The sequence below is a fragment of the Abramis brama genome, assembly GCF_963993115.1.
Source record: "Abramis brama genome assembly, chromosome: 14".
Lineage (NCBI taxonomy): Eukaryota > Metazoa > Chordata > Actinopteri > Cypriniformes > Leuciscidae > Abramis > Abramis brama.
Window position 1 is genome coordinate 615,217 of NC_139976.1, and position 22,500 is coordinate 637,716.

Consider the following 22,500-nt stretch of genomic DNA (forward strand, 5'->3'; position numbering starts at 1 on the left):
TTTCTGCATCTTCCTCCTCTTCATCAGTGGTGTGTGTGTGTTTTTCTGCATCCTCCTCCTCTTCATCAGTGGTGTGTGTTTGTGTGTGTGTGTGTTTCTGCATTCTCCTCTTCATCAGTGGTGTGTGTGTGTGTGTGTGTTTCTGCATCCTCCTCTTCATCAGTGGTGTGTGTGTGTGTGTTTCTGCATCCTCCTCCTCTTCATCAGTGGTGTGTGTGTGTTTTTCTGCATCCTCCTCCTCTTCATCAGTGGTGTGTGTTTGTGTGTGTGTGTGTTTCTGCATCCTCCTCTTCATCAGTGGTGTGTGTGTGTTTCTGCATCCTCCTCTTCATCAGTGGTGTGTGTGTGTTTCTGCATCCTCCTCCTCTTCATCAGTGGTGTGTGTGTGTGTGTGTGTGTTTCTGCATCCTCCTCTTCATCAGTGGTGTGTGTGTGTGTGTGTGTGTTTCTGCATCCTCCTCCTCTTCATCAGTGGTGTGTGTGTGTGTGTGTGTGTTTCTGCATCCTCCTCCTCTTCATCAGTGGTGTGTGTGTGTGTGTGTGTGTTTCTGCATCCTCCTCCTCTTCATCAGTGGTGTGTGTGTGTGTGTGTGTGTGTTTCTGCATCCTCCTCTTCATCAGTGGTGTGTGTGTGTTTCTGCATCCTCCTCTTCATCAGTGGTGTGTGTGTGTTTCTGCATCCTCCTCCTCTTCATCAGTGGTGTGTGTGTGTGTGTGTTTCTGCATCCTCCTCTTCATCAGTGGTGTGTGTTTGTGTGTGTGTGTGTTTCTGCATCCTCCTCTTCATCAGTGGTGTGTGTGTTTGTGTGTGTGTGTGTGTTTCTGCATCCTCCTCTTCATCAGTGGTGTGTGTGTGTGTCTGTGTGTGTGTGTTTCTGCATCCTCCTCTTCATCAGTGGTGTGTGTGTGTGTCTGTGTGTGTGTGTTTCTGCATCCTCCTCTTCATCAGTGGTGTGTGTGTGTTTCTGCATCCTCCTCTTCTTCATCAGTGGTGTGTGTGTTTCTGCATCTTCCTCCTCTTCATCAGTGGTGTGTGTGTGTGTGTGTGTGTGTGTGTCTGCAGCTGGAGGATCCTGCGATCCGTTGGCAGATGGCGCTGTATAAGGACATGCCGAACCGCAGTGAGGACTCGTCCGACCCCGAGAAGACCGTGGATCGAGTGCTGAACATCGCACACGTGCTCTTCCACCTCGACCAGGTGAAACTCCAGCACTATCTACATGCAAATGAGCTCTCTTACGATTGGCTGATCACAGTGTCATTCATCAAGGCAGTTTCTGAATAATGAATAGAGGATATGCATTTCCGTCAGTTTCCCGCGGGAACACACTGAGGAAGAGCTGAGAGTGACTGGAGTTAATGGAGGAAACTGAGGAAACGCCAGTAAAACAAACGATTATCAGTTTAAACTAAAGCTTGGACTCGATATAGAGTTCCTCACAACTCACCAAAGATCCAGTGATCATGGATACTGACATGCAGGAATCCTGTTTCCTCACATTTATATGAGCCTGATTTCAACACCGGGGAAATACATACAGCAGATTAGCAAACTTCATCATTCAGATCCTGCTGTAAAGAAGACAATAGTGTGGTCGTTCAGATCAGTTCATATAGTGTGTGTGATGATGGCTGATGTGTGTTTGAGCAGGTGGAACACCCTCAGCGCAGTAAGAAGGCCGTGTGGCACAAGCTTCTGTCCAAGCAGAGGAAGAGAGCCGTCGTGGCCTGCTTCAGGATGGCTCCTCTCTACAACCTGCCCAGGTGAACATCTTCTGTCCTCCTCCACTGCTCCATCTCTCAGATCCCTGAATCACACTCTGATTCTCTGGTTCTCAGGCACCGAGCCGTAAACCTGTTCCTCCAGGGTTATGAGAAGTCCTGGATCGAGACGGAAGAACACTATTTCGAGGATAAGCTGATCGAGGATTTGGCCGTATGTAGCAACTACACACAACATCCGTCTGTGTTTTCCCACGGCTTTTGGTATGCACAGGAGGAGCTTTCAGTGTTCTCCTTCCTGGCTCATGTGGCGTTTCACACACTTTTGTTTTGGTCCAATGAGGAGCCAGAATGACTAGAACCGAAAGAATGAATCCTTGAATTCTTCAGTGTAAATATGGATTCCTCATTCCTCTGGCTTGCGCTCTAACTGGACGAACGCAGTGCAAGTCTGCAGTGGTTTTCTGTCTCCACACACGTGTAAACTGCTAGTGGTGCAACGGATCACAAAACTCACGGTTTAGATCATTTACGGTTTTTGAGCCACGGATCGGATACATTTTCAGATCAGCAAAAAATAAATAAATATATATATATGGGGGGGGGGGGGGTGTAACTTTGCTTTTCATGTATTACTTAAAGCTCACTTCTTCGATACCGCATCAAAACTACTAGCCTAACTGATAAAGTTCACACATTATTAAAGACAAGTGAACAGTCAGTAATACAATAAGAACTAATACACAAATTACAAGCAGAGATGAATTCTAAATAAAGTTACAGTCTAACAGTATATTCAGCTACAGAAGTGAATAATTAGGCCTAAATGTAAAATAGCACTATTTGTTCACTGTAGAATTGAAATATAGTTTCATCTTTGTTAAAGCTGTATTTTGTTGTTTTATTAACATTAATGACACAGACGACAGCAGGAATATTAGGCTCCTGTCACTTTAAGACCGAATAAACTGACAAACATCCGGTTTCTTTCTCAACTCTTCACTGATGACTGACCCGAGAGAACACTTGCAGAGACGGGCGTTTAGACATGATTGTGTGTGTGTGTGTGTGTGTGTCCATTCAAGGGCAAGAGAACGTGAAAGAGGTCTTCTCTTTAAAATTGTTTGAATGTGTAAATTGGCAAGACAAAACACATCCAAATGGATAAACTTTCAGTCTATGACGGTTAAATTTAGCGGTTAATCCGCGAATCCCATGCGTGCCGAACCGTGGGGAGCTGATCCGTACGCATCACGATCGGCTGCGATCCGTGAACTGCAGTAGATGGACAGGTTGTGTTGTGTGTTCGCGTGTGATGGACTGGTTCTTGGTTGTTGTGTTGTGTGTTTGCGTGTGATGGACTGGTTGTTGGTCGTTGTGTTGTGTGTTTGCGTGTCTGAGGCTGTTTGGTGTTTCAGAAACCAGGCGGAGAGGAGCCGTCAGAGGAGGACGAGTTGATCAAACACATCGACCCGTTACACCAGCTCATACAACTCTTCAGCAGAACCGCGCTGACCGAGAAATGGTGGGTTTCCTTTCTCATATTAATACACAGTCCAATCCACTATGATTAGCTCATGCCACATCCCTCTGTTGCAGTAAACTAGAGGAGGATCATCTCTACATGGCGTACGCTGACATCATGGCCAAGGTAAGACTAGTCCAGAACTGCTCTGAAGAACATGCTTCATAAGTGCTTCTGCTCAGATTAATGTGCTGTTTGATGAACCACTCACAGAGCTGTCATGATGAAGAGGAAGAGGATGAGGAGGAGGTGAAGAGTTTTGAGGTACGTGTCCGAATGTGCAACACTTTCTGAAGGCCGATCCTGTTCATGCGTTCGACTTTGAGTCTGCTTTCTTTGCAGCTTGGAAGAGCATGAAGGAATGTTTGAGCGTCTCGAGTTCATTAATTCGTTCATTCTTCTCATCTGAGCTCAAAAACTGATTGCTGGTCTTCACCGGCCTGGTTTCCACTGGTTTTAGAGGCATTTTGAGCCCAAGACCTGGAAACCACCGTAGGCTGGTTTAAGATGCACTGGCCACTAGAGGCCGGCTGCAGAAGAGACTCAATCCCATAAACCCCCATGTTAAAATGCCCAACTTTACAGCAGAAAAACACGTGTTTACAGTCTGGTGCTAAAGTGGTTTTGGTCTATAAAGCTAATTTTGCCCTTCATGACACTTTTTTATAACTCATCCATTTAAATCAAATCAAGTATATTTGTATAGCGCTTTTCACAATACAGATTATATCAAAGCAGCTTCACAGTATTAAATTAAAATAATGATATTAAGCCTTAAAGTTGTGCATAATTAAGGGCGTGGCCACTTGTGACAGGTGGATTGTCGATGATGTCACTACTAGCCGTTTGTCTGCTGTCTGTTAGCGTCACGTCACCTCAGCTAATCCGCCTCACCGCACATTGTCGTTTATCCGGGAGTGACGCTGCCAAGATGGCGACGGCCGGCTCCGCCCACTTTGGGCTTCAAAAACACTACGAGTGACGTCACACACACTACGCCCAGTGTTTTACACAGTCTATGGTTTGAACAGATCTCCCAGCCTGCTAAAAGCCCAAAACCCCTTTAAAACCATCAGACTTGACCAGCTAAAACCAGCAGACCACTTCAGGCTGTCGTTTCAGTGGCACTGTGTGATTTAAAGTTTAGGAAGTTTGGGGAAATATTCCTCAGTTGGAGCTTTAATGGTTTATTGTGTATTGAACACTAGTCGCATGGTTTCTGTGTGTTCACGTTCCAGTTAGTGAAATTACTAATGCATTAGCTAACATGAACATTTATTTAAAGCATTTATTAATCTTCATCAATGTTATTTCATTGTTCATGACAATGCTTTAACTAATGCTCTAATAATGTATTGGTAACACTTTACAATAAGGTTTATTAGTTAACATGAACTAAGAATGAACAATTGTCAATCTTAGTTAATATTAATTTCAACATTTACTAATACATTATTAAAATCAAAGGTTGTATTTGTTAGCATTAGTTAATGCACTGTGAACTAACATGAACACACAATGAACAGCTGGATTATTATTAACTAACATTAACAAAGATTAATAAATACTGTATGGCTCATTGTTAGTTCATGTTAGTAAATACACTAACTAATGTTGACTAATGAACCTTATTGTGTTACCAATGTATTGGTAAATGTTGTATCACTACATATGATTGACTTCATCTGTTTTCCGCTATGGAGCTTCACCAGTGAGCTTGTGTTCTGCCTCTTTCCCGTCGGTCTGCAGGAGAAGGAGATGGAGAAGCAGAAGCTGCTGTATCAGCAGGCCAGACTCCACGACCGCGGCGCCGCAGAGATGGTTCTGCAGACCATCAGCGCCAGCAAAGGTCAGAAACACACACGCAGTCCTCAGAAACCCTCCGCTGGTCATGTGTTCTGTGATCAGGGGCTGATGGGAGTGTGTCTGTTGTGCAGGAGAGATGGGGCCGATGGTGGCCTCCACGCTCAAGCTGGGAATCGCCATACTCAACGGGGGAAACTCCACAGTCCAGCAGGTCAACAGTTTTACATCATTTTGTGGCGATTGGTCGGTGTGGGATTTGCCCCGCCCCTCCTCCACTGTGATTGGACGGCTGGGTGGGAAGCGACAGTGATGAGCTCAAAACTTTAACGTTTCTCAACTCTCGACGTCCGGAATAAAACGCCAATGTGAAATATTTCATTTATTCATTTCATTTATTTATTTGTAGACATGTGCCGGTATTCGGTAATGCGATAAATCGCGGTAATGAATATGCACGATATTGTTATCGTGGGCACTTCAAAATACCGTGAAAAATAATAGATCCGAATTTAGATTTTTAGAACGCGCATTATAGCTTATTTTCCATCAACCGCTTAAACAAACACTGCGTATATGCTACTTCTAGTCTAATGTAAACAGTCCTCACATGGAGAAGCAGCATGGTGGAAGGAGGAACGCCACCGCCGATCTATCCGGATCCATCCCGCTTCTAAAAGCAGAGCTGCCAACTCGACGCATTCAGCGCGAGACTCTTCACACGCTCACGCCACACATCCGTTTTCTCACGCAGAGAAAAATCGCGGAGCAAAGAGGACACGAAGACCGTCAAACAAGACAGAGCAGGTTACTTTTGATATGAAACAGGAGAACAATTGTGTCACAGAACGTTACATTTAAACCATTTAATGACCAGCAGCATGTTAGATGACTAAAACAAATAGATAAAGAGGAGTATTTTGCTGAATATGTGCACTGCACTTTTTTACATAATTATTATATTTTTACTTGTGTCATTACATAATTGTTATTATAATGAAAACCACATTATATTTGATTTAATTAGTTATTTGTAACCTTTAATAAAACCAGCTGATAGGGCTCTATATGGTTACATAGCATTATGTGAGATTTTTTTTTTCATGAAAAAAAACCAAACATGTGGGCTATCTACTGTAGCCTTCCTAATATTTATCCAAAATTAGTCAATATTGAATCAAGATTTAAATCAAATCCCAAGTATTGAATTGAAATCGTTAAATTTGTGTTAAGCAATACAAACAGTAGCCTACCAGTCATTGTACCATGTAATCATTGTAACATGTTGTCACTAAACTTAATAAAATTCAGTTTAGTTACCAAATGTTTTGACAATCACAATTACACCTTGTGATGCAAGTTTTATTTATTTTTTTACATCCCCCCCAATCCATCTGTTTCTCATGTGCAATTAAAATATCGTGATAATACCGTATACCGTGATAAAAGATCACTCAATTAATCGCAGCATGAAAATGTGATACCGGCACATGCCTATTTATTTGTATAGCACATTTAATGCGACAGCTGTTGCCCAAAGTGCTTCACAATCACTAAAAACACAAAAATACAGAGTACAGAGAGAGAAAAAAATACAAATAAAATGCACAAAAACATAGACAAGGTAATGATCAAATAGACGCTCGGCTCCTCGTCACGCCGCTCCCGATGAAAACAACTGAAACAATACGCTGGCCTTGATGGACACACAGCCTAATTATAGTTGTGAAGTAATCCATTTTTAAACCATTGCAAACAAGATTATTTCTCTGATCCCACTGGCAGATATTTGTTCCTGTTTTAAACACAAATTCACTTTATTTTGATAGAAAACAAGATTTAATATCTTCAGTCGTTTTGCTTCTCCAGTAAATGTATCTTGATTTAAAGTCCCCCTGTGGTGTAAATCCAGCTTTAATGTTGTTTATGTGTCTATGTGGTGTTTTTAATGTGCTTTAAGACAAACCATGTGTAAATTCATAAGTCAATGATATCCACAAAAGACGAAGAAATGCCAAAAAGCGAGGTAATTTCAAGTGCTTTTACTGAGAAATAAAGAAGAAAAAAGGGCAAACGTTTCGGTCACATGCTCCTGCACTTAGCATTGTAAGTTTGGCATTGAGAAAGGTCGCATGTGACCGAAACGTTTGCCCTTTATTCTTCTTTTTTTCTCAGTAAAAGCACTTGAAATTACCTCGCTTTTTGGCATTTCTTCGTCTTTTGTGGCATGTGCGGACTCTTTTGAAGTGCATATATCATTGGATTATTTTGTCTACGCACCTCATGTGGACGAGTTTGAAGGTGCGGTGAGTTCCTGGCGACTCTAAACACATAAGTCGACACCATAGCTGAGTATTTTCTCGTCACAAACTACCTTGTAACCAATCAGATCAACGTGTGATCATCAACCAGTGGATCTCTGAGCTGAGTGAGTGAGTGGAGGCGGGGCTCATTTGCATATTCATAGAACCACGCATACTAAATGAGGCAAGGGTGTCGAGTTACAAGATATTTTAAGGCATGAATAAAAAAAAATTCAAGGAAAAAACATTTAAATATGTAATTTTGGTGATCAAAGGTTAGTTTTAAGCGATACATTTATTGATTACAGGGGGACTTTAAGAATGTTTAGATATTTGTGCTGGAAAACAAAGCAGAAATACTGAGGAAGAACACCATATTTTGCAGTGTATCTGCTACCATGGTTTGTTTCAGCTTAGTTTAGTTTGCATGATATATCTTAAATACAATAAAAAAGTGCAGGCAGAGGCAGAAAAGTACATTCATATTTATGCAACTTGGTATAAGCTGAACTTCAGAGGTGCGTCACAGGATCGCTTGGTTCTTGCAGCTCTGGTCTGATGTGTTCGATCTGCTTTTTGTTGTGCAGAAAATGCTGGACTACCTGAAAGACAAGCGGGACGTTGGGTTTTTCCAGAGTCTGGCGGGACTCATGCAGTCATGCAGGTACGACACACATATAACAGTGACTGATATAGTCCAGATTATAGTCCATACGACAGACTGTCTCGAAGCAGCTTCACAGTAACAGAGTCAGCGATGTAGACGTCCTCAAATAAGAGACGCATTTAAATTCTCCACAGAAGACAATATCCAGATCAGTTCAGTTCAATAACCATGTTGATGTTGCAAAATTCATGAGTTGTGAAGTCAGTGCTGGATCTTTGTGCTCCAGTGTTCTGGATCTGAACGCGTTTGAGAGGCAGAATAAAGCGGAAGGTCTCGGGATGGTGACGGAGGAAGGATCAGGTATGATTGATATGAACACAAACACCTGATTTATGATCAATAACTATGATTACAGCTTGATCTGTGTCATTCTGTCATGTGATATAATGGGTAATTTTTTCAAGCATGAAATCGTCATGTTCATTCCACCATTTTTCTGTTTATTTAGTTGAGTTATTGATTCTAAAATACAGTAATGCTACTTTTGTGTTGAAGATGTCTCTGTCAAACTGAATTATTTTATCCTTTTCTTTATGTTTGTGTACGAGTGTATGATGACGATGAATGTTTGATATGGTCCTCAGACGTTTTGAAGCAGAAATGCTCAGACTTGAGAAACGAGCACTCAACAGTGTGTGTGAGACACTCACCCTACCCTAACATGTGCTCATGTCTCCTGTATCATGTGACCATTTTAAGTGAACTGAAAATTATTTTCAAACCTCATTTCATTTGAGTCTCAAAGCATGAATTTTATATTCCTTGAGTTCTTTTTCAGGTTTCTTTATGTTTGCTGTGTTGTAACATGACTTTTAAAGGGATAGTTCACCCGAAAATGAACGTCCTGTCATTGACTCACCGTCACATGACTCACGTCGCTCCAAACCAGCAAGAGTTTCTGTCTTCAGTGGAACACAGAAAAGATCTTCAGGAAGCTCTTTACATATTCATTGTTTCTGAAAGAGTCTCTTCTGTTCACAAAGTCTGCTTTTATTTGATCAAAAATACAGTAAAAACTGTGAAATATTATTATAATGTAAATAATCTGTTTTCTATGTGAATATATAGTAAAGTGTAATTTATTCCTGTGATCAAAGCTGAATTTATCATCATTACTCCAGGCTTCAGTGTCACATGATCCTTCAGAAATCACTCTAATATGATGATTTGATTATTATCAATGCTGAAAACAGTTCATATTTTTATGGAACCCGTCATATATAGTTATAGAACTATAGAACTTTTTATGAATAGAAAGTTCAAAAGAACAGCATTTATTTGAAATAGAATCTTTTGTAACATTATAAATGTCTTTACTTTCACTTTTGATTAATTAAATGTGTCCTTAAAGAATAAAAGTATTGATTTCTTTAAAAAAAATGAAGTATTGTAATGACCCCAAACATTTGAACGGTTATAAATATATATGAGACCAAAAAGGACATGAAACCTGATTAAAATATTCCCTCAGACTGCAGTCAGTATAGTGCATGTGTTTAGAGCTCAACAGAATCGTTTTCTTTCACTGTAAAAGAGGATCATGAATATTGTGCGAATCATGTTCATGTTCCACTGATTAAAGAAGATCCTACAGGTTTGAAACGAACGACAGAAGGTTCATGTTCGTCTGCACTATTCCTTTAACCTGCACAAGTGTTTCTCTCTCTCTGATTCTTTATTTCTCTCTGAATTTCGCCTTTATTTCTCATTATTCCCTCTCTAAGCAGTTCTGCACTTTATTCACTCAGGTTTGGATTCAATCAGCCTCATTTCTGCTAAAGTCAGACACGCTTTCATCAAACCTGTAAGTTAAGGTGAACACTTGTGGTTGTGTATTAAACTAGTCCTAACCAGGCGCCGTCGTTTGCTCGGTTTCTGTGTCTGCCTCTCATTGGTCCTCGTGTAACGGTGTGTTCTGATTGGCTGTGATCAGTGCGGACAGATATCCCGGTTGTCACGCCTGGTTAGACTCGTGTTCGTGTTAAATCGCACCGTGTGATTGTTCAGAATGGTGCTGATTGAATCCAAAGTCAACAACGACTGACCTTGTGACCTGTATGACCTCTCACTTTTTTCTTTCCTTTTTTTTCTTCTTCTTCTTCTTTTTTTTTTTTGGGTTAACGCACCTTCGTCTTCCCCTTTCTCAGTCATCACTCATGAGCGTGGTAATTATGCCTTCTGCCGTTTCGCTGTGGTTTCGCTGTGTGTGACCCTGAGCCCAACACCTTCCCTCTGCCCTGCGTTACCTGTCACAAGCCCCGCCCCCGCCGGAGCGCAGGCCAATCACGCGCTGGCTTTGCTCTCAGGTTTCTGTTCTGTTTTGTTAGAGACACGACACTCGTTCTGACCGATAACGGAAAACGGCATCGTTGACATGTAAAGCTAGCTCATATTTCAGGGTGTTTCTTCAACTATGAGCACATTTGAGAAATTAAACTTTTTACATTTATTTTATTTGTCTACTAAGTGTCCAGCGGTGGAGAATGCTGTTGGATCCATCATTCTCTTGTGGAAATGCCATTTTAAATATTTTTAGAATAAAATGACTGACATTTCTGTCTTAGGCTAACTTAGCTAGTAGCTAGCATTTTATATAGCTTAAATATATTTTTGACAGAATTAAAGCTTGATTGGAAATGAAGAAATCTTCGATCTAATCTGCTTATAGAGGAATATTTGGATTATTTTAGAGGAATATTCTTTTATTATTTTAGAGGAATATTTATTTTGTTTTGGAGTAATTAGATGTTATATTTTTAGTATATTAAGAGGGATATTTTATTATTTTAAAGCATTTTTATTGTTTTAGTGACATTTTATTTAAATACTTTTCCTTATTTTATAGTGATAATTTTTATTATTTTTGCAGAATTTTGTTTTGTTTTATTATTTTAAAGGACTATTTTTTTTTATTTAAGAGGAATAATTCTTATAATTTTAGGGTAATATTTTTATTGTTTTATGGGTCGTGATAAGGGTTAAACACTAAAATCTACACACGGCATCTGAAGAGTAGTAAAAGTAAAGGATGTGTGTGCGACCTCATTGGCAGTAGTTGCAGAAACACCCGTAGATCGTCTCAGCCTATCAGAAGCAGCCGTGCGTCTCTGTGGGCGGAGCTGTAGTCTGTAAGCTCCTCCCCCTCCTGCTCTCAGTGGCGCAGCGGCTGGGTGTTTGGTTAGGAGTGTGTGTGTGTGTGTGTCTCTGTGGTGTGTTGTGGTGTGTCTGAGAGGATGATGATGATGATGATGATGAAGGTGGTTTCCTCCTCTTCCTCACTGATGGTCTGAGATGTTCAGTCGCTGTCGTTCTGCTGTTTCTTCCCCTGTCCTTCTTTGTTTGTTTCTGGTCAGGCTGTTTCTGTTATTTTCAGAGTGATTGTTTTTATGTTTTCTGGAGATCAGTGTCGTGTTTTCTATCGTATCATCCATCTGCATTTCTGTTGACTGGTTTCGTCATCCGACAGTTTGGCGTTTTAGTGCTGGTGGGAATGATGGACCAGAGGAAGTCTAACCAAACCACAGATAACTGTGATATTTCATATTGTGTATTTACATGTATTCTTATCATAATGTGTAGTAAATGCAGTGGTGTCATTTTGTATCTGCATGCTGCATTCAGAGTTATTTGTAATAATCCCAGCGTGGAGTTTCTGGTTGGTCCTCACACTGACGCTCAGCTGAAAGTGCGCTTGTCCTCCGATCTGAAACACGTAAAGCGCTTCTTTCATCTCACACATTTGCTCTGTTGCAAACCCGAAACTGAGCGTTCTGCATGGACAGCAAGACTTCACCACTTTTCATCATTATTCAGTGAGGAATGAATTATAATTATATTAATAATGAACATTTCCTACGGCTTTCTGAGGTTGCATTATCTGTTATATTTGTATTATTTTACAATATTTTTCAAGATGCAATGCTTAAAAAAACACAATAATGCCATCTTCCTTTCATCTTATCATGCTGTCTATGTAGGGAGCTCACTCGGTTTGGGAACAGAACCCCTCAGATACTCAACTGAAGGAAAGCACTTTCAGGTTGGCGTGTGAGAACAACATTTCTGTGTTTCTGGAGGTTATTTTATAGTTGTGAACTGGTGTTTAGAGCACAGCTGCTCTTCCTCAAACATGTTCCTCATGCTCTCTGTCTGCAGACGTCTCAGGGATCAGGTGACACCGTCAGATCTCTCATGTCGTTCATACTGAGGGATACCAGCAGAATATAAACATAATATATTGTTATTGCATTCATGTCATCCTCTGAGATGACTTCACAGTAATAAACAGGAGAATCACTGATGCAAACATGAGGCAGGTTCAGATTCTGCTGCGACTCTCGGGATCTGACCTGTGACCTCTGACCCCAGACGTCTGCGGACCCGAGCTCATACGCAGTCGGTGTGTTCACGCGGCTCTAACGTGTGACTCTGCTGCACGCAGGTGAAAAGGTCATGCAAGATGACGAGTTCACCTGTGACCTCTTCCGCTTCCTCCAGCTGCTGTGTGAGGGACACAACTCAGGTGCGTCTCACCTGTGCACTGTGTGTAGTGTGTGTGTGTAATGTGATCAAATATGATCATCCTCAAGCATCCTCCAGTTTCAAAGGCAACAATATATTTTCATTTATAAAGAACAAATTAATACAGTGAAAAGTTAATATTATAAAAACGTGTACAATATTATTTGGAAAATTTTAAGTTTCTATTATGTTACGTCTGCATTTTTTTTCTACTCACCATTCTACTATACTGTTCAGATGTATTTTTTCCATAAATAAAATTGAATTTATCTATTTTAATAATTTTGTTTATTTTATGTCAAATGTATTAATTTATTATTTATTTATTTATTTATTTTAATATTATTTATTTAAAATTAAATTATACTGTATTTATTTTTATTTTAATCTAATGTTTTTATTTATTATTTATTTACATCCATGTTTTATTTATTTTAATCAATTTATTCATTTTAATCAATTTTTTTACAAAATTATTTAAATCATTTTTATTTAAGTCACATTTATTTATTTTAATCAAATGTATTTGTTTATTTACATAAAACATACATAAAACATAAAATTTATTTACTTAATTATTTATGTACTTAAATCAAATTTTATCAATTTATTTTAATCAAATGTATATTTTTTAAATCATGTTTAATGTTTTATTTCAAGTTATTAATTTTAATTTAATATTTATTTATTTATTTATTTAAATACATTTTTATTAATTCATTTTAATACATTTTAAATTTTAATCAAATGTTAGTTTTTATACTGTTTTTAACCAGACCCCTAGCCCTCAGTTTGAAAACTCCTGCTGTAAACAATAGTGAACATTTTACTTTCATAATATGATGTGTTTCTGAATCAAAAGAGGATTATGAAAAAATATAGAGCAAGATTTTGTCCATCAGGAATTGATTAGATCAATAAAGGCAGACGTTATATATCTGCTGGTGCTACTAGTAACCACATTTACAGTGATTTGGTGACCTACAGTTATTATCCACGAGCCTCATTACGTCCCTCATGCACAGTATGATGTCGCTTTGCCTTTTTAGAGAACGGTTAATGACAATAATTGTGTGTCCATACATCAGATTTTCAGAACTACCTGCGAACGCAGACGGGTAACAACACAACGGTCAACATCATCATATCTACAGTGGATTACCTGCTCAGAGTCCAGGTGAGCGCCTCCTCCGTGAACACCATCACGCTCCACTAACACACATCTGACGCGTGCGTGTGTGTGTGTGTGTGTGTGTGTGTGTGTGCTCTCGTCCTCAGGAGTCCATCAGCGATTTCTACTGGTACTATTCTGGGAAAGACGTCATCGATGAACAAGGCCAACGGAATTTCTCCAAAGCAATCAATGTAGCCAAACAAGTCTTCAACACTCTCACAGAGTACATTCAGGTACGGGCGATCTCCTGATTTCCACGATGTGGACGGACTCGTGGAACAGCTTAATAATACTCAGAGTGTGTTTTCAGGGCCCTTGCACAGGGAATCAGCAGAGCCTCGCTCACAGTCGCCTGTGGGACGCGGTTGTTGGGTTCCTGCACGTTTTTGCACATATGCAGATGAAGCTGTCTCAGGTAAACATCTACACTGATGCTCTATAAACCCTCTTGAAATGGAGACTTTGACACGCAGAACCCCGGTTATCCCCTGGTTTACTTACTGTGATATGATTTGTGCTGCAGGATTCAAGCCAAATCGAGCTGTTGAAGGAGCTCATGGATCTGCAGAAGGACATGGTTGTGATGCTCTTGTCCATGTTGGAGGGTCAGTTCACATTGTCTGATTGAATGATTAGTTAGTAATGTTCCCGACCAGGGGTGCGTTTCCCAAAAGCATCGCCAGCCAACTATGGTCTCAAGTTTTAATTGTTATCAGCAGTTCGACGATTCGGTATTCCCGAAACCGTAGTTCTAACAAACATTAGCAAACAGCATCGCAGAGTTGTGTGTTTGGAGCGACAGATCTCGATCTGCGGTTAGAAGCAGTTTCTTGTTTGCATGTGGACTCAATAAATCCTGATCTTGAGCCAAATAATCAAGCTGACATTCAGTACAACCTATATATTTTATTTAGAATACATACAAATGTGTAATTTACGTATTTTAGTTTGTCAAGAGATTTAAAGCGTAGTTTTTGAAGAGTGTGCATGTGTGACCGAGCTCTAGTGCGTAAGAACGAGTCTATGATCGAATCTGGAAATAAAGCAAAAAGAGAAATAGTCCTCAGATGCATGTCCATAATTTATAGCAAAACATCTGGCATTAATTCGATCTCAAGCAGATTCATTAACAGTAGTTATTACTCCAACACGTGCGTGACATCATTAACCAACATGTTTGAACGACCAGTTTGCGACAATACGGTTTCAGGAAACAGTCGTGACTCACTAGTTGATTTCTTCAACGATCCGTCGTACTATAGTAGTGAAGCAGCGTGTTACGGCGTTATACTGGAAACACACTCCAGTTTAGTTCCTGTCTCTATGAAGCCTCTCCTTCCGAAAAGCTCTGATTGGTCGGCTGGAGCAATGTGTTGTGATTGGTCAAGCACTTCGAGCGTGTTTGGGAGATGTCCCGCCCCTTACCATAACCACCATTTTTAACAAATTACTAACTAACTCAACCAGGCCCCGCCCCTTTTTTCTGCGTATGAATTATTTAAATAAGGGCCTGGTCCGAAATATTGTGACGTGTTCGTTCTATCGTATTATGGTAGTTAAGCAGCGGTTACGGCGTTGTATGGGAAACACACCCCAGGAAGATAAATTACCCTAATCATCTTCCCTTCATTTTAGGAAATGTTGTGAATGGCACCATTGGAAAGCAGATGGTGGACATGTTGGTGGAGTCCTCAAACAACGTGGAGATGATTCTGAAGTTCTTCGACATGTTCCTCAAACTGAAAGATCTGACGTCGTCGGATGCCTTCAAAGAGTACGACCCCGATGGCAAAGGCGTCATCTCCAAGAGGGATTTCCACAAGGCCATGGAGAGCCATAAACATTACACCCAATCCGAGACAGAATTCCTGCTCTCCTGTGCGGAAACGGATGAAAACGAGCTCCTGGACTATGAAGAGTTCGTCGAACGCTTCCACGAGCCAGCGAAGGACATCGGCTTCAACGTTGCCGTTCTCTTAACCAATCTCTCAGAGCACATGCCTCACGATTCTCGCCTCCAGACCTTCCTAGAGTTGGCCGAGAGCGTGCTGAACTATTTCCAGCCGTACCTGGGCCGAATCGAGATCATGGGCAGCGCTAAGCGCATCGAACGCGTGTACTTCGAGATTAGCGAGTCCAGTCGCACCCAATGGGAGAAGCCACAGGTCAAGGAATCCAAACGCCAGTTCATCTTCGACGTGGTGAACGAAGGTGGTGAGAAGGAGAAAATGGAGCTCTTCGTGAATTTCTGCGAAGACACGATCTTCGAGATGCAGTTAGCGGCGCAGATGTCCGACGCAGCCGAGCGCTTGGCTAGCAAAGAAGACAGCGAGAGAGAGAAACCCGAGGAGGAGAGTCCCGAGATGGGCTTCTTCTCCGTCACCACCGTGCGAACGGCTCTCTTCGCTCTACGGTACAACGTGATGCTCCTAATGAAGGTGCTGTCCATGAAGAGCCTCAAGAAGCAGGTGAAGAAAGCCAAGAAGATGACGGTGAAGGACATGGTGACCACGCTAGTGTCCTTCTATTGGAGCGTTCTGCTGGGTTTGCTGCACTTCGCCTTCAGCGTCGCTCGAGGATTCTTCAGGATCACGTATAACAGTTTCCTCGGAGGGAGTCTGGTGGAGAACGCCAAGACCATGAAGGTTTCGGAGCTCCTGGCCAACATGCCCGACCCGACTCAAGACGACGTGAGGGGAGAGATGGAGGAGGGCGAGAAAAAGCACATCGATAAAACCTCCCCTGAGGAAGACCTGGCCGATCTGACCGCGGCCACAGACGACACCGACGTCCTCTCCGATATATTCGGCCTTGATCTGAAGAGAGAGGGAGGCCAGTATAAACTCATGCCTCACAATCCAAACGCCAGCATGACGGATATGCTCAGCACGCCCGTCCCACAGCCACACACACCCTCGCCTGAGCTCCGCAGACGCCTCCAGGTAACGCTTTTAATGGGGTTAGTGCATAAATGGGTCACCAAGTAAGACATGTTCCTGGATCAGCATATTTTATTGATCCTGAAACAACATTCTTGTCTGAAAACATTTCCTAACCAGGGCTTGACATGTAACCGTTTTAATGGTTTTAGTGCATAAATGGGTCACCAAGTAAGACATGTTCCTGGATCAGCATATTTTATTGACCAGACGCGCATGTTTATTTGAGCTCTTCCGTCAGTGAAACACCACACTACAGCCTGTAATACATTGAAATAAAAATCAGTGAAAATTGGTAACCTAAATAATAGAAGAAAGTTACATATTATTTAAAAAGCATTAATTTTATATTTCCCAACAAATATGCGTCATATATCTAAAGGGATGTGGGACAGTCATTCTCTTTTCCAATCTCTTCATATTTTCTCCTGATGTTCCAAGCAACTGACCCTTGTTGTAAAAGGTCTGAAGAGATAATCTTATCTTCCGCAGCGTCAAGACATTTATGCTATGTTTGATTTTGTCCTGCCAGAGCAAAACTAAAATCCCAAGGGTGTGTGAAATGCGCTATACAAATAAACTTAACATGTCTTACCATAACAGGCACAAACTGCGTTAAATAGAATTTGATGTGCAAGCAAAATGGTATCAGGCCTATTATATTCACATTTTACTGTGATAAAGTAGAAAAAACACTAGGACAAATTAAAAGTGAACCAAAGGAAGAAACGCTTATAATCCCCTGCGAAAATGGGCGAGACTTGAGTGAAGATTTGGAAAAAGAAACAAGATATTCCATGTCCAAGGAAATATTGTTAAATTTAAAATAATCGGGTGACCAGATCGTAAAGCATAATACAAAGCCGACAAAGCATAAATGTATGTGCTCACGTGACGGACCTCTCCTTCGGCACGAATCCAAATGTTTCCATGGCTGGAATGTAACATTTAATTGCTAACCTGTTATTTCTTTTGTAAACAAAGCTTTGTGCTTCACTCGTGTCGTAATATTCGTGTACAAAACGTACAAAAAATGTGTTTTGGCGGACCGGTGATGCGGTTGTCAAGTTTACCGGCACTGTTCTAGTCCTAACCCAATCCCAGCCTCTACACCTAACCCTAACCATAACCCTGGTTTTAAACTTGACATACACTATAAACCTGTCCCTCAAATCTGATTGGTTGATGGAAATGTTGTTCCACAAAGATGTTGATCCAGGAACATGTTGTACTCTGTGAATCACAATCACCGTTTGTCGCAGATCCGTATCAGTAATGACATGAATCTGTTGGGTTATTAACTCGTTCGCTGTTGGTTCTGTCAGACAAAGGGCTCTTCATCCTCGACTGACAACAATGAAGTTGTGGAGGAGACCAAATCAGTGCCTGAGAAAGCCGAGTAAGTCTTGCTGACATGCAAATGTGTTTGTTGAGGCCGACAGTGTTTGTGTCGTCATCATAATATTTGCAGTCTGAGTTCTGATTCGTCCCCTTTCTAAGAAGGGAAAATGGTGAGAAAGCACAAAAGAAGAAGGAGGAAGCGGTGAAGCGTAAGGTGAGACTGCACTACTCCAGAGCTGATGAGCCTGATCTGCAGGAGTCAGCCTTCTGGAAGAAGATCATCGCTTACCAACGCAAGCTGCTGGTCAGAGCCCTGAGATCTCCTGTTTGTGTCCCATAATGCCATGCAAGAGGAAGTGTGCTTGACGCGGTATCTCTGTCTCTTCTCCTGCAGAACTATTTTGCACGAAACTTCTACAACATGAGAATGTTGGCTTTGTTTGTGGCCTTTGCAATCAACTTCATTCTGCTGTTTTACAAGGTAATTCGCACTACTTTCGACATTCATCATCACAAATTATTTCCAGTGTTTTCTCCGCTGTAATGTTTGTGTATCTGTGCCCGGGTGCATAAAGCAACTTAAGTGTAATTTTCCCTTAAGAACACCCTTAGGTTTCCCTTAAACTTAAGAGTGTTGCAAAAAATAATTCTTCAGTGTTACTTAAGGGTTTCTTTAGGGGAAACGTCATACACCCTAAGAATTTCCCTTAAGTATCTATTTTCCCTTTAAGTTATCTCATAAAAAAAAAAAAAAAAAAGTGTTGCATAAAGTGTTGCCGTTATTTTCCAAAGTATAACACAAGGTTTGCAAAACTGCACCTTAAGTGTTATACGGAGTGAGCCGGTTTGATCCAAGTCTTCTAACGAGACGCGATCGGCCGCTTTATATCATTAACCAATTTTAATTTTGCATCTTATATGGTTAACGGAAGCTCAAAGTGCATGCGACACGCAAGAACAAACCTCAAGCATTTGCGCTTCCGACACAGCCTAAATCATATCGATTACTTTTATGTCTTTCAATAAATGGACAGAAATGATTAGCGAATATTACAAATATCTTTATTTGTTTCTAAATATGAGTGAAAGTCTTATGGGTTTAGACCGACATGAGGGTGAGTATGATGACAGAGTTTTCAATTTTGAGTAAACTTTTTTTCAATTTGAGTTTCTGTCTCATCTGGTCCTTTCAAATTTGGTTTTCCTTATCCATGTCATGCTGTTTTCTGTGAAACTTATTATTAACAAATGGCAGCAATCGAATTTTATAACGGCAAAACCTGGGTTGCAAAACACTTAACAGTTTCCCTTACCTAAGAGAATCGTTTAAGGGATTAAATGCAACACTCTTCAGTCATTCCCTTAGCTGAGGGGAAATCACGCCTGGGTCTCATACTGAAGGGAAAAGCTGAAGGTGCTTCATGCAAGCGGGCCCTGAGCTTTAGTTTGGTTCCTGGTGAAGGTGTCCACGTCGTCGGCCCTGAGCGAGGGGAAGGAGGTGTTGTTCAGCGGGTCCTCAGACACCAGCGTCCGGTGGAACCCCCTGGACGGCTCCGGCTCCCGGCCCGTCGCTGTGCACTTCGTGCTGGAGGAGAGCAGCGGATACATGGAGCCCACCCTGCGCATCTTAGCCGTCCTGCACACCGTCATCTCCTTCTTCTGCATCATCGGCTACTACTGCTTAAAGGTGCAGTGTGTGATTTTTATCTAGTGGTGAAGTTGTGAACTGCACTCAACAGAGGTTACGGTGGCCGACAGGAAGTGATGTCATTGTCTGAGGTAGCAGAGAGTAGCCAGTTAAACAATGAGGTTTCTTTACAAAGATAAATGAAGAAAATAGGTTTACCTGATTATTCGGTAAAACGATGTTACTGCGAATATTATTGTCACTTGTTCATCATTGTGTCAGTGTTGTATCGGCTGACTTTAGCTAGCTTCTTTACACGAAGAACAACATAGTGATGAAACGGGTTTGTCCATTTAGGGCCACTGTAGAAACATGTCGATGTAAGCGGACCCGCGGTGTGTGTAGAGAGAAATGACTCATTCTAAGCTAATAAAAATAATTACGGTTCATTAAGTAAGGTCTTTATACACCACTGAAAACATAGTTATGTTTATGATATTGCATTTCTGTCAACAGATCCTCCTTAATATTACTCAGTGCACCTTACGAGGTACGAGACAGCGGATCAGTGCTTCTCCACCGCTTCAGAAAACAGATTTTACACTAGTGAACCAGAATTATTTACTCTATGAATGTGAATTAAAACATCATCAAACCTAAATGCTGAAATTTATTTATTAATGGTTTCTAAATTGATAGTTTCATATTCACAGCATCCAATAATTCACCTAAGAATAGGGATGCATGATATATATCGGCCACCATATCAGTATCAGCCGATATATGATAAATTATAATGTTATCGTTATTGGCCCGATAAGAAAATTTGGATGATATATTAAAGCCGATGAATGATGTATTATTTCCTTCAGCTGAGACACTTCAGATGTTTTAATTGCTTGAAATATGATTGAAATCACTTCAAGAAAGGAAAAAACAGTTCAGTGCAACATTTGAGGGTCATATCGGCTGCATAAAATTATAATAAGAACATTATAATTGTGTGTTTGGAACGTGGATTTTAAGGATGAGACTTGTTTTTGTAATCAGGCTCTCAAAATTTATATAAATTTATATATATTTAGATTTATCGGCCAATATATCGGTTATCGGCTTTCAAATATAAAGAATAATCGGTTATTGGTATTGGCCAAAATTTTCATATGGGTGCATCCCTACCTAAAACCCATTGTGTTTGCACCAGAATATTGTAGAGTTTGACAGATAACGTGACCAACACAAACAACACCAGTCTTAAAAGTGTTTTAAACTCTGATATTATTCTCCCAAGGCACATTTTAGGTGAACTTTCATTAATTCTAATGAAATCCAGTTACTGAAACAATAAACCTGCCAGATTTACATAACTGATGAAATGCCCAGCAGTATCAGTCTAATAGGGTTTTAATAAATGCTCCAATTATTATTTCTGAAATGCCTTTAATAGAAAACAGAGCTGTGATGATTCATATGGCTCATATCGTGTTTCTCCTCCAGGTTCCTCTGGTGATTTTCAAGCGAGAGAAGGAGGTGGCCAGAAAGCTGGAGTTTGACGGTCTCTACATCACTGAACAGCCTTCAGAAGACGATATTAAAGGCCAGTGGGACCGGCTGGTCATCAACACACAGTGAGTGACAGACCAGGCTCATGTTCTCAACACAACTGCTCTCAGTCAGGAACACAGCGGTAATGAGGAGAATGAAATAAGAAATGCTAATGATGGAGGGCGGTCATTATGACAAGAGAAATGTCATTGCATCACTTCACAGAACAACAAAACATGACGTGACATGTTAGTCAGTTAGTTAGTTAAATAGTTAGTTAATTAGTTAGTCAGTTAGTTAATTGGTTAGTTAGTTATTTGCTTGGTTAGTTAGTCAGTTAGTTATTTGGTTAGTTAGTTAGTTAGTTAGTTAGTTAGTTAGTTAGTTAGTTAGTTTGTTAGTTAGTTATTTGGTTGGTTAGGTTAGTTAGTCAGTTAGTTGGTTAGTTAAATAGTTACTTAGTCAGTTAGTTAGTTAGTTAGTTAGTCACTCAGTTAGTTAGTTAAATAGTTAGTTACTTAGTTAATTAGTTTGTTAGTTAGTTATTTGGTTGGTTAGGTTAGTTAGTCATTTAGTTAGTCAGTTAGTTAGTTAGTCAGTTAGTTAATTGGTTAGTTAGTTATTTGGTTGGTTAGGTTAGTTAGTCATTTAGTTAGTCAGTTAGTTAGTTAGTTAGTCAATTAGTTAATTGGTTAGTTAGTTATTTGCTTGGTTAGTTAGTCAGTTGGTTATTTGGTTAGTTAGTTAGTTAGTTGGTTTGGTTAGGTTAGTTAGTCAGTTGGTTAGTTAGTTTGTTAGTTAGTTATTTGGTTGGTTGGTTAGGTTAGTTAGTCAGTTAGTTGGTTAGTTAGTTAAATAGTTTGTTAGTTAGTTATTTGGTTGGTTAGGTTAGTTAGTCAGTTAGTTGGTTAGTTAGTTAAATAGTTAGTTAGTTAGTTAGTTAAATAGTTAGTTACTTAGTTAATTAGTTTGTTAGTTAGTTATTTGGTTGGTTAGGTTAGTTAGTCATTTAGTTAGTCAGTTAGTTAGTTAGTCAGTTAGTTAATTGGTTAGTTAGTTATTTGGTTGGTTAGGTTAGTTAGTCATTTAGTTAGTCAGTTAGTTAGTTAGTTAGTCAATTAGTTAATTGGTTAGTTAGTTATTTGCTTGGTTAGTTAGTCAGTTGGTTATTTGGTTAGTTAGTTAGTTAGTTGGTTTGGTTAGGTTAGTTAGTCAGTTGGTTAGTTAGTTTGTTAGTTAGTTATTTGGTTGGTTGGTTAGGTTAGTTAGTCAGTTAGTTGGTTAGTTAGTTAAATAGTTTGTTAGTTAGTTATTTGGTTGGTTAGGTTAGTTA

The 22,500-nt window shown here is 40.2% G+C and overlaps 1 protein-coding gene across 7 annotated transcripts in view; it reads left to right on the forward strand.

The window, feature by feature from the left end:
- Window positions 1-22,500, forward strand: part of ryr2a (ryanodine receptor 2a (cardiac)) — a 158,197-nt gene that overhangs the window by 124,033 nt on the left and 11,664 nt on the right. For 5 of the 7 annotated variants that reach the window (XM_084135241.1, XM_084135243.1, XM_084135244.1 and 2 more), the window contains 22 exons: window positions 1,064-1,198; window positions 1,652-1,764; window positions 1,840-1,936; window positions 3,141-3,247; window positions 3,322-3,373; window positions 3,461-3,511; window positions 4,997-5,096; window positions 5,185-5,264; window positions 7,941-8,017; window positions 8,247-8,320; window positions 10,168-10,185; window positions 12,462-12,542; window positions 13,630-13,718; window positions 13,820-13,948; window positions 14,026-14,130; window positions 14,239-14,320; window positions 15,351-16,657; window positions 17,980-18,053; window positions 18,155-18,299; window positions 18,390-18,476; window positions 19,458-19,682; window positions 21,120-21,250. In XM_084135241.1, the coding sequence (XP_083991367.1) occupies window positions 1,064-1,198; window positions 1,652-1,764; window positions 1,840-1,936; window positions 3,141-3,247; window positions 3,322-3,373; window positions 3,461-3,511; window positions 4,997-5,096; window positions 5,185-5,264; window positions 7,941-8,017; window positions 8,247-8,320; window positions 10,168-10,185; window positions 12,462-12,542; window positions 13,630-13,718; window positions 13,820-13,948; window positions 14,026-14,130; window positions 14,239-14,320; window positions 15,351-16,657; window positions 17,980-18,053; window positions 18,155-18,299; window positions 18,390-18,476; window positions 19,458-19,682; window positions 21,120-21,250 (3,359 nt within the window). The remainder of the gene's footprint in view (window positions 1-1,063; window positions 1,199-1,651; window positions 1,765-1,839; window positions 1,937-3,140; window positions 3,248-3,321; window positions 3,374-3,460; window positions 3,512-4,996; window positions 5,097-5,184; window positions 5,265-7,940; window positions 8,018-8,246; window positions 8,321-10,167; window positions 10,186-12,461; window positions 12,543-13,629; window positions 13,719-13,819; window positions 13,949-14,025; window positions 14,131-14,238; window positions 14,321-15,350; window positions 16,658-17,979; window positions 18,054-18,154; window positions 18,300-18,389; window positions 18,477-19,457; window positions 19,683-21,119; window positions 21,251-22,500) is intronic. The other 2 variants (XM_084135242.1, XM_084135247.1) reach the window with 1 other exon arrangement.